This window comes from Phyllosticta citribraziliensis (genome assembly GCF_038025025.1).
Source record: "Phyllosticta citribraziliensis strain CPC 17464 chromosome Unknown J3D65scaffold_4, whole genome shotgun sequence".
Taxonomy (NCBI): Eukaryota; Fungi; Ascomycota; class Dothideomycetes; order Botryosphaeriales; family Phyllostictaceae; genus Phyllosticta; species Phyllosticta citribraziliensis.
The window spans coordinates 990,306-1,001,250 of record NW_027117341.1 but is presented as its reverse complement, the minus strand read 5'-3'; the positions used below and the strand labels follow the sequence as shown (position 1 = coordinate 1,001,250).

The following is a 10,945-nucleotide window of genomic DNA, read 5'->3' as shown; positions in this document are numbered from 1 at the left end:
TAATATTTCTTAGGGACCTTTTCTATATAGCTTTTCTCTAAGGAGCTATCTTTACTACTTCTTTTATTAAGGAGTATTTTTTCCTTAGTATTATAAATAGTTTTAAGTAGCTTTCTAAATTAGACTTTTAGCCTAGTAGGGTTTTAAATATCTATATTCTTTAAATTATAACCTATAGGCCTTAGTTTTATAAGAGTAGGTAATTTATCTAGTTTATACTAGTAAATAAAGATATCTTTATTTTTTCTTTTCTTCTTAAGAGACTTATAGGATATAGTAGATATTTATATTTTAGGCTCTATAATTTCTAGTTTAATATCTTATAATAATAGGTATTTTTTATACCTATAGTTATAGATATTAGCTAGATTTTTAGAATAAAAGGTAATAGGATTAGACTTCTTAAAGTCTAAAATAGGCTCCTATTTCCTTAACTAAGGTATTCTAAGTATTAAATTATAGCCTAGGATCCTATTAATATCTAATATAATCTTTTCCTAGTAGGTCTTTCTATATTCTAGGGCTATAGGTTTAATTTCTAGTAAAACCTACCCTTTATCTTCTTTAACTAGACTTCTATCTATAGTATAAAGCTTATAGGGTATTAATTTATCCCTTATAGCTATATTATACTATCTCTAGAATTTAGAGTCTATATATATTCCTTAGGCTCTAGTATCTATTAAAGCTCTAGCTTTAATTCTATTTAGATATATTATAATAACTAGGTATCTATTATAATTATTCCCTCTCTTATTAGTATTACTATAAGGTATAGCTTCCTTTATAGATACTAGGGATTTACTTCCTTTATTAAAAAGTAAAGTAGTAGCTTTAGTAACCCTATTTATTAAAGCCTTTTCTAGTTTTTTACCTTAGAATTAATTCCTTACTCTTTATTATTATTTATAGTATCTAGGGGATCCTTATAAGTAGTATAAGCTATAGAATAATTACCCTTATTATTCTTTTTCTTATAGCTAGGTTTATTATTATAGTTATAAGACTTTTTCCCCTTAGGATTAGAAGGATAGTATAGATTATTTCCTTTATATATTACCCCTATATCTATAGAGTCTCCTTAATTTATAGAAGTATCTTTATTATAATAATTTACTCCTCTAGTCTCCTTATATCTTTAGTAGCTTCTACTATTAATTCTAATAGTAGAATTTATAAGACTAGATAAAGAAGAGGAAGAATTTTATCTAATAAGCTTATCTTTAATTCTTTCTTTTAATCCTAGTTTATATTAGTATATTAAGGTAGCCTTATTCTAGTCTACTTTAGTAGCTAATTACTAGAATAAAGTAGTATAATCTATAGTAGCTTTTTATTATTTTAATTAAGTAAGGTATCTTTCTATATCTTTCTTTTTATTATAGATACTAAAGATTTCCTATATAACTTTAGTATAATTATTAAAGCTATTAAATAGGTCCTTAATAAAATCTCTCTTATAAAAATAGTCTTTCTTATTAAAATCCTATCTAAAAGGGTTAAACTATTTAAAGGTAGATCCTTTTAAAAAGGAAGTAGTAAATATAATTTTTTCTACTTTACTACTAAAGAGATAGCTAAAGAATAGGAAATAATTAGAAACCTAAATTAAATAAGGTTCTAATTTATTTTTAGAGCTATTATAAGTATCTAGCTTAGATACTTTAATATAGTATTTATCTTTTAGATTACTAAAGGTTTCTTAAGGAGGTACTAGTAGTAGAGGTATCTAATTATTTTCTTATTAAACCCTTAGCTTATTAAGACTAGATTAAATACCTTCTACTACTCTTTTTATAGTAGAGAAATAAGTATTATTAGAAGCCTCTATATTAGCCTAAATAGTAGCCTAATCTAGAATAGGTTAAGTAGGATCTATAGTCTAAATAAGTAAAAAGAATATAGATATATAGTAAGTATATCTAATATTCTAATAAACTTAGATAGATAAAAGTTTAAGAAAACCTAGAGAACCTTCTCTAGGAGTAATAAAGCTATAATAGTATTACCTAGGCTATCCCTATAAATAGGCTTAATAGCTAAGACTACTTAAATATATAGATAATTTCCCTAAGTACCTAATTCTTTTATATAATCCTTAAATAATTAAGTAATTACTTAGAGAGAAATTAGCCTCTAGATAGATATTATTATATACTAGGGCCTAGTCCCTTTAAAATAATAAATATATATTATTATATAAGTATCTAAAGTAGGATTATAGTTAGTAGAGGTTATATAACTCCTAGGTTTTCTAAGATAGAATATTAAAGTAAGGAGGTATAGCCTTATTTTAGTATTAATATAGAGGAGGACTACTATATAAACCTATACTAAAAGAGATATCTCTATACCTTTCTAGTCTATTTACTAGTAGGTTATAAGATATATATCTTAATAAATTAGTAGTCTTAAATAGATAAAGAAAAGTCTTTTAAATAAAAAGAGTAAATTTAGTAAAGATAAAAGTAATTAAAAGGTTAAAGAGAGAGTTATTACTAGAGAAGCTATTTAAAGGGACTTAAAGCCTTCTTATATACCTTTTTCTAGTACTAAGAGAACTAGTATTTATTATATAATAATAGACTAAAGTCTCTAACTAAGTATATTCTTTCTAGTAAAGTAAAATACTAGAGAGTTAGATAATACCTAACTAATAATTAGAATAACTAGAAAGAAGGTACTTTACTAATTAGTAATTTCTTTAACTACTAATAAAATATACTAGCCTAATTAATCTAGAGCCTAGTACCTAATAAAAATTATAGGAAGGATCTTTCTTCCTATATAATTATATAGTAGTTATCTACTACCTATATAATTATATAGAGGCTATATCTAAAGTAAAACTAACTCTCTAATAAAACCTAGTTTTAATTAGATATTAAGGAAGTAAGGATTCCTTAATTAAAGTAAAGTTATTAAGTAGATTATTCTTCCTAATAACTTCTAACTATAATAACTTAATAACTAGTTAAGATATAGTAATTCTAAAAGATATTCTAGACTTCTACTATATAGAAGTATAGAACCTAAGTATAAGGTTTTTAGTACTCTAGTCCCTATTAGGTAGGTAGGGAGGTCCTAGTTAGGTCTTTATATAGAAAGGACCTATATATTAAGATAGATTAGAGGGTAACTAAGCCTAAGGAGTATTATTATATAATACCTTAAAGGCTATAGTATTTATCTAGAAGTTCTAAAGTTTATCTATCTACTAGGTAATTTTCTATAGGGAAGTATTATTTAAGTATTTCTTTCTCTTTTAAATATCTTACTAATAAGTTACTAGATTAGGATAGGAAATATACTATTTAAATTACCTAATTCTACTCTATAAGCTTATATATTAAGCTTATCTAAAAGTTACCTAGAAAGCTCCTAATCTAGTAAACCTTCTTAAATAAAGGTTATTATACTATCTAGGGATAAACCCTTATATTACCCCTAGTACCTAACTTACTAGGTATACTATTAGGCTCTTAGGAATCTTACTATATTTCCTAATAAGCTATTATTATAATAGTCCTATATAAAGCTATTATAAGACCTAAAAGTATAACTTATAAGTAAAGGGTAATTTAGGTCTAAGGAAGAGAAAAAGGAGGATATCCCTTCTTATAAATTAAAGTAAAGGTTTATTCTAAGAGAACTAATAGATAAAAGTTAGTTATTAATATTAGGATATAAAGGGCTATATAAGGACTAAAGAATAGTCCTAGTTAGGGAAAAGTAGCGCGGTTAGTTCCTTCTAAAATAGAAAGTAAAAAGAAGAAGGAAAAGTTAATACCTCTAGTAAATCTAGGGTACTTAACCTAGTTAAGGTTTATATTATCTCCTTTATATTTTAGACTTTAAAGCCACTCCTTAGAATAAGGATATAGTAGTATTATAGTCTATAGTCTAGATCTAAATAAATTAGTCTAGAAGAACTTTAATAGTAAGAGTTATAGTTAAGAGTTAGAGGTAATTTATAACTAATAAATAAGTCTTACTAATAGCTAGCTAGTAGATTAGCTTATTACTAACTAGAAAGGTATATAAAGAGGCCTCCTAGCCCTCTAGAATAGCTTTCTCTTTAGTAGTAATTTTATTTATTAATTCTTTATTAAGGATTAATATTCTACCTCTATATATTTCTTATAACTAAGTATATAATAATTTAGTCTATATTATTATCTATTAGGTAGCCTTTAGAAAATAGTCTAAGGTTATTTAATTATAGTAGTATAAATTAAAAGGGTCTACTTACCTTCCTTATACCTCTTATTTAATAGGGAAGTACCTCTCTATTATATAAGCTAATAGACTAGATATTAGGTTATATAGCTCTACCTACTATACTCTACCTTAGTATTTTATTATCTAGGCATATATAAGCCCTATATAATAAAGGATTAGGCTAGGTATATATAACTATCTTTAGGGGTTATTATTTATTACTACTTATTAAGTACTATATCTAGATACCTAGAACTATTAGTTAAGTACTAACTGGCCTTAGTAATTACCTAATTAGGATTACCTAAAGTATACTATTATATTACCTCTAATAAAGTAACTAAGATTTATATAAGAACCCTTAATATATACTACTCTAAATTTAGACTTAAAGTAGGAGACTTTACCTAGGCCTTATTATTTTCTAAGGATAAAGGCTAGTCTTACTCTATATAATTATCTTTTACTTATTCTTCTTCTACTAACTCTATTATCTTAGATTCTAGTTATAGATATTATCTCTATAAATAGCTAAACTAGCTATATTAATTATATAGTCTAATTTCTATATAGACCTTAGCCTTACCTTTATAAGTAGTATTATATAAGGAAGCCCTAGAGATAGATTAAGCCTAAATATAGCTTAAAGATAAGGTACTTATACTACTTAAGGTAGTAGTTCTTACTCTTTTTTATTATCTTTTCTTTATATATTCTTTATATAAAGTAAGTATAGTCTTTCTATAGCTAGATTAGTAATTACTAAGACTTTAAATAATTAAATAGGCTAATTAGAGATATTTATAAAAGTTAATATTCTTATTTTACTCTATAGTAACTATATAGGTTTAAAGGAGTAGATCTATTATATTATAGAAGTCCTCTTTCTATTATTTTTAAGGAAGGTCTATATCTAAAGCTAATTATATAAAGTTAGATTAAAACTTCTAAAGGTCTACTAGTATATAATATACTAGTATATATAGCTATTTCTTAGTATCCTTATACTTATATAGACTCTAAAGGAGGTTATTTAGGAATTTAAAGATATTCTTATCTAAGGTAACTTTATTAACTTTTATATAAGAAGTTAAGAAAGGAGTTAAGTATTATAAGACTTCTCTATTAATATAGGAGATAATATATCCTATAATATTCTTCTTAGTTTCCTCTACTATACTTTTAGTAAAATAGTTATAATTTTATTTAATTTTATTTTAAATAAGAAGGGTTTAGTATTTATATAAGGGGTCTTCTCTATTAATAAGAAGAGAAGAATTAAGAACCTTTCTATTTTAATATTTCTTATTAAAAGTAATAAAAGAGAGAGTTTTAGTAATAATCTCTCTTATATAAATAGGTAAAGTATTATAAATTCTTTATATTCTTTTAATAAAAGGATTTTAAAAAAAGTTAATAGGTCTCTAGCTATAAAGAGGTTTAAAATCTCTAATTTAATTATTCTTAATAATTTATATTAAGGCCTAAGTATAATTTAGGACTATTTACTTAAGAGCCTAAGTATACCTTTATATATAAATAAGTTACTACTATATATAAGGCTTATTTAAAGAAGCTATCTTATAATTAAATTATTTAATCTCTTAAAGTAGTACCTTTATAAAAGCCTCTATAATTAGAGCTTTTATTATATAGGTAGAATTAAGGATTTAAAAATATTCTATTACTATTATTAGACTAATTAAAGTAAAGTTATAGAGTTTAATTAGAGAAGGAGAATTATTATCTTTAATTAAGAATTATTCTAGATTATAAAAATCTTCTTATCTCTTATATAAATTTTATTAAATAAATTAACTAGTACTAGTACTACTAGTAGTACTAGATATATAGACTTCTTTATTAATTATACTATTTTTAATAGTCTTCTATTTAGAATATCCCTTAAATAGGTATAAATAGGATACCTTTTAAATATTTATATATTACTCTATAGTCTTAAATAAAGACTTCTATAGTTAATATATACTTAATACTCCTTATTTATTAAATAATACTAATATACCTAATAAGGATAACTTAAATTTACTAGGGAAAAGTAATAAGTAGTCTTATATAAGACTATAACTATATATAATATTACTTAGATTAAATATTATAATACCTTTATAGGTAATAAAATAAAATAGAGCTAATATTTAGAATAATCTTTTATATCTATTATAACTTATAAGGTTCTTATTTTATAGGTTAGGGCTAAAGATAAATTACTAGAGAAAATATATATATCTTAATTAAATATAATAAGTTAAAAGAATAAAATATAAAAGATACTTATTTCCTATCTATTTCTTAGCCTTTCCTTTATACCTTTTTATTTTCTTATCTTTATATAAGGGTTAATAGTTATTATTAGGTTATTTCTAAAGATAAGGTATTAATAGGTTATTATACTATATCTATCTAAGGCTATAGTAGCTAGTATTAGCCTAAGGTATAACTAGTATTTAATCTAAGGCTATAGTAGCTAGTAGCTTATAACTATATAATACTAGATTTATCTATACTAGCCTTAGTACTTATATAGGTATATAAATACCTATTATAATAACTATCTTATACTAGGTACTATAATAATACTATATAGGGTATAATTAAAGTAAGAAAACTTATTAGTAAGAGATAGATAATAAGTCTTATCCTCTTATAAGTAGTAAGATACTTTTTAATAGTATTATAGTACCTAGTAGAGTAAATTAATATAGACTACTAATAATTAATAGATAGAGAGTAAGAGTAGTTATTATATAGCCTATATAGAATAACTATCTACTCCTAGGCTAGCTATAAATAGCTAGTATATATATAAGTAGTAAATACTAAGTACTAAATACTATAAAATATAAACTATATATACTATATAGCGCGTAATAATAGTATCTAGTAGAGTAGGTCTTATAGACTACTAATAATTAATAGATAAGGAGTAAGAGTAGTTATTATATAGCCTATATAGAATAACTATCTACTCCTAAGCTAACTAAATACGGCTAGCGTACACATAAGCGGCAAGCGCCGAACACCATGAAATGCAAGCAGCGCGACTGCTCGCGCGCAACACTCTTAGAGGCACAACACATTCTGAAGGGAAGTCGTTCCACTCTAATAAGGTCTCGCATGCAACACCACCTGTGTTGGACACACAGACCATGAGCAAACCTTCACATCACATTCTGAACGACGACTTCTGCACGTCTCGCCAGAGTCGCCTCTTTCCCGGAAATGCCGTCTTTGACAACCCAGGAGCCCTCAAAAGATACGAAGCTGGCCAAGACGGAGAAACCTACATGTACATTAGAGCACCCTGTCACGAAGCCCAGGGAAGCTCCGGTGCTGTGGCAGCTCACAGCGGCTCAGTCCTCATCGCCGTCGATGGCGGCTGTCGAAGGAATGGCCAGCCCAATTCTTTGGCCGCTTGTTCCATTTACTTCTCTCCGTCGTCATCCTACAACAGAGCAAAAGTTTTGCCTGCAGATCGCGTCACTCCTACTAGCCAGCGCGCTGAACTTACCGGCAGGATCATGGCATTGGAAGCAGCCAAGCGCCTGATGTTACCGCGGATGTTGATGCCCAAGGGAAAGGTACCGGGTCTGAAGCAGATTGTTATAAAGGCAGATTCTGAATACCTTGTTCGTGGCGCGGCCGAGTGGATCTCCAAATGGAAGAGAAACCAGTGGAAGAATTCAAGGGGCGCTCCAGTCGCCAACCGGGACCTGTTCGAGACGTTGGACAATGACATCAAAGAACTCGAAGATGGGGATGTCTTGGTGCAGTTTTGGCATGTGCCACGGGAACAAAATCAGGAAGCCGACTCACTCGCGAATGAAGCACTGGACAAGCGTGAAAAGGGAATCAGAGAGACCAACCGACAAGCGAAGATCTTCGTCCTGTGCCTTGAAGAAGTTCCTTTGTTCAATGAGATGTACGCGGGCTTTTGGAATACCCTCGAAGACTATGCACAAGTTCAACAAGAAACCGATGCCAGGTCTGCCTTGGACTACTTGGGCGCTCATCGCCCCGACAAGATCCTCGTCGTCGATCCCGAAGTTGCCAACAAACGCAAGCACCAGGCGCTTTTGTCAAAGCTAAAAGAATACGTATCGAGCGGCGGCACTGTTATCTTTTGCTGCATATTCAGCAGCTTCATAAGTCCACCAGAGCTCACCGCCTTCTTCCGCACGCACTTCGAGCTTCCCTGGGAATCTGGCTCTTATCAACGACTGACTGCCCGCATCAACCAGATTGCAGCAGCGAAAGTACCCTCACCAGCACGCCTTCCGGCATTGTCCAATCAAAAGGCACTGCACCTGAAGAACGTAGCGCACGAAGCCAGGCTCTATGAGCCCTTTGATGGCTGGGACTCACAACGTACCGAAACGCCAGCTGCATGGACAAAGATTGGACAAGGATGGATTGGGTACGTTGGAGACATCAACAACGAGGAAGCCACGGTTCAGATAATTCTGGGAATGTGTGGTCTCTAGAATTAGCAGAGTATACGTTTACCTACGAGTGGAGCTCGGCAGATAACGCTGGAAAGAACGAAGCCCCTTGGTATCAACCCGATTCTCATTCCCGATCCATCAATTGCGTAGAACGCCCAATGACACCGCAAACGCCCCGAAATCCAGATTCAATACCCACAGCAGCGATTCCGCTTACATTGTGTCCCAAAAATACCTGGCGTAGAAGAAGCGCGAGAATTTAGGATCGATGTTGACTACGTGAACATCTCCCTTGGCAGCATTTCGAATGACGGCTTTGTTGTAGTTGCCGGTGGCCGGATCGGCTTCGACGTCGATACCGAGTGAGCGGTAGGCCCTCAGTTTGAGCCTACAAAGCGGGGAAGTCAGCGGATGGCCTCGAAGAGCGTTAAGAAATGGCGCAGCGACATACACAACGGCATCCTCTTCCGCGAGGTCAACCTTGCGCTCACCACCTTCAACGCCCTGCACCTCAACGTCTTCAAGCTCGCACTTGAGTCTCTCCAGCTCTTGGCTTAGCCTCTCCTCTTCTATCTCTAGATCGTTGACCTGCTTTGCGACCCGGAACTTCTCCGTGTCAAGTCGCAGAATCTCCGAAGCGTGCTCGGCGGGGTTGTGTTGGGCTGCGGCAAGGTTGTGTTGTGATTGGAGCGCAGAGAGCTTCCGCGAAAGAGCCTGTAGGGTCGCTTGTTGGTCTTGGAGATGATGTTGCCGAAAAGCGCTCAAATGAGACTGCGATGTGGTGATTCGGGAGAGAGACGAGCGGTCGGGCGCGATGTTGAAATTGGACGCGCATTGATGGATGAGCTACATAATTGTGAGATTTTGCAAGCAGAGTAATCTGGGGGGATGATTCCTACAGTGGCGGGGTCCTCGTCGAGAAGCATTTTGTCAATGGTGCGGATCGCGGGTAGAGAAGGATGTTGGCGAGCGGCAAAGCTGAGGAGGTTGACTTTGGCTTTGTTGACGTTTCTACATTTTGGGCATTAGCGCGGGGAGGGCACGTGCAAAGGCGGTGAGCGGGCCCCCGGTACGTCACGAAGCAGGGAACACCACCAACGCGGCCCGGACGCTCTGGTTCCATCAGATGCCACTCCTGCGCTACCGTACTCATTCCTCTTAACTTCTGACGACCCTCAACTTTTGTGGTTTTGCCCCTCTACTTTGTCCTTAAACTCCAACTCCGAACACCGCTACCATCTGCTGGAATCATGTCGCCATCCCTGCCTTGTAAGCCGCCTTCGGTCACGCTCGCGACCACTGTTCGCACGTTTGGAGTACTGCGCTAACGCGAGGTAAACGGCAGATGCTGCCGATGCGGAGAGGTGAGGCCACCTCGACCCAGTACCTTGCGCTGGAGACATGATTTTGCTGACTACATGTCAAGTCCTCTAAAGCCCGAAGAGCTCCAAGTGCTCCGCGCTCAATATGAGAAGGAGGGTGATTACGTTGGCATACAGACCAAGTTCAACTACGCTTGGGTATGAAGCACCTTTTGGCTCGACAACAGCAGCTCAGTGGCACCTCTGAACTATTGGCTGACTCCACGTAGGGCCTGATCAAATCGACGCAACGGTCGGAGCAACAAGAGGGCGTCCGACTTCTCTCAGAAATTTTCCGCAACAGCCCCGAACGCCGCCGGGAATGTCTATACTATCTCGCCCTCGGCAACTACAAACTTGGCAATTACGCAGAAGCCCGCCGCTACAACGATCTGTTGCTAGACCTTGAGCCGGCAAACCTCCAGGCGGGAAGTCTCAAAAGCTTGATCGATGATCGCGTGGCCAAGGAAGGTCTGGTGGGTGTAGCAATAGTCAGCGGCATCGCCGTCGCAGCAGGCGTGGTGGGAAGTTTGTTGATCAGGGGAGCCAGGAAGAGGTAAGGGTTTATGACGGACTCTGGAGTGGTATTCCAGTAGCATGGGACATTGGGCCGCCTACGGGTGCTTTGGACATGTAATGTTGCGATGGAAGGTCACCTTTCAAAGTTGAACTTCATAAAGGCTGGATGTTCCATGGTGCGTGGCCGAATTAGTACATAGGCAGCAGGAGGGCAGGGCGGCAGCAGAGTGAGGTCATGATGGCCCGGCACGATATGTAGCGAGACACAAAGCTCTCCCGTCCGGTTCCGTTGACTCGTGCCGTCTCGGCAAAGGGCAATACTTCAGGTAATGCCCCGTCACGGACCACTGCACCCGCGCTTGGTTTGCTAGGTACCAA

At 33.9% G+C, this 10,945-nt stretch overlaps 3 protein-coding genes across 3 annotated transcripts; 2 read left to right on the top strand and 1 right to left on the bottom strand.

Annotated features, from left to right (window-relative positions):
• The first annotated feature begins 7,310 nt into the window (after positions 1-7,310).
• On the top strand, positions 7,311-8,900 carry J3D65DRAFT_619115 (ribonuclease H-like domain-containing protein). The gene has a single exon (XM_066799712.1). The coding sequence runs from the start codon at positions 7,392-7,394 to the stop codon at positions 8,724-8,726; it is 1,335 nt and encodes a 444-aa protein (XP_066656852.1). The 5' UTR covers positions 7,311-7,391; the 3' UTR covers positions 8,727-8,900.
• J3D65DRAFT_619113 (kinetochore protein-like protein spc24) lies at positions 8,682-9,665 on the bottom strand. Its single transcript, XM_066799711.1, has 3 exons — positions 9,587-9,665; positions 9,139-9,533; positions 8,682-9,075 (listed from the first exon to the last, which is right to left on the bottom strand). The coding sequence occupies exons 1-3, from the start codon at positions 9,611-9,613 to the stop codon at positions 8,901-8,903; spliced, it is 597 nt and encodes a 198-aa protein (XP_066656851.1). The 5' UTR covers positions 9,614-9,665; the 3' UTR covers positions 8,682-8,900.
• Positions 9,666-9,808: 143 nt separating this feature from the next.
• Positions 9,809-10,941, top strand: J3D65DRAFT_619110 (mitochondria fission 1 protein). Its single transcript, XM_066799710.1, has 4 exons — positions 9,809-9,956; positions 10,033-10,051; positions 10,114-10,207; positions 10,279-10,941. The coding sequence occupies exons 1-4, from the start codon at positions 9,938-9,940 to the stop codon at positions 10,606-10,608; spliced, it is 462 nt and encodes a 153-aa protein (XP_066656850.1). The 5' UTR covers positions 9,809-9,937; the 3' UTR covers positions 10,609-10,941.
• Positions 10,942-10,945: the final 4 nt, after the last annotated feature.

Excerpts from the sequence above, each read along its gene's own strand:
- J3D65DRAFT_619115 (XM_066799712.1), top strand. The coding sequence starts at position 7,392 with ATGAGCAAACCTTCACATCACATTCTGAACGACGACTTCTGCACGTCT.
- J3D65DRAFT_619113 (XM_066799711.1), bottom strand. The coding sequence starts at position 9,613 with ATGCTTCTCGACGAGGACCCCGCCACT. Across the intron at positions 9,534-9,586 it reads TCGACGAGGACCCCGCCACT|CTCATCCATCAATGCGCGTC; the intron begins GTAGGAATCATC and ends ACAATTATGTAG. Across the intron at positions 9,076-9,138 it reads GCGGAAGAGGATGCCGTTGT|GCTCAAACTGAGGGCCTACC; the intron begins GTATGTCGCTGC and ends CCCGCTTTGTAG.
- J3D65DRAFT_619110 (XM_066799710.1), top strand. Across the intron at positions 10,208-10,278 it reads CCAAGTTCAACTACGCTTGG|GGCCTGATCAAATCGACGCA; the intron begins GTATGAAGCACC and ends GACTCCACGTAG.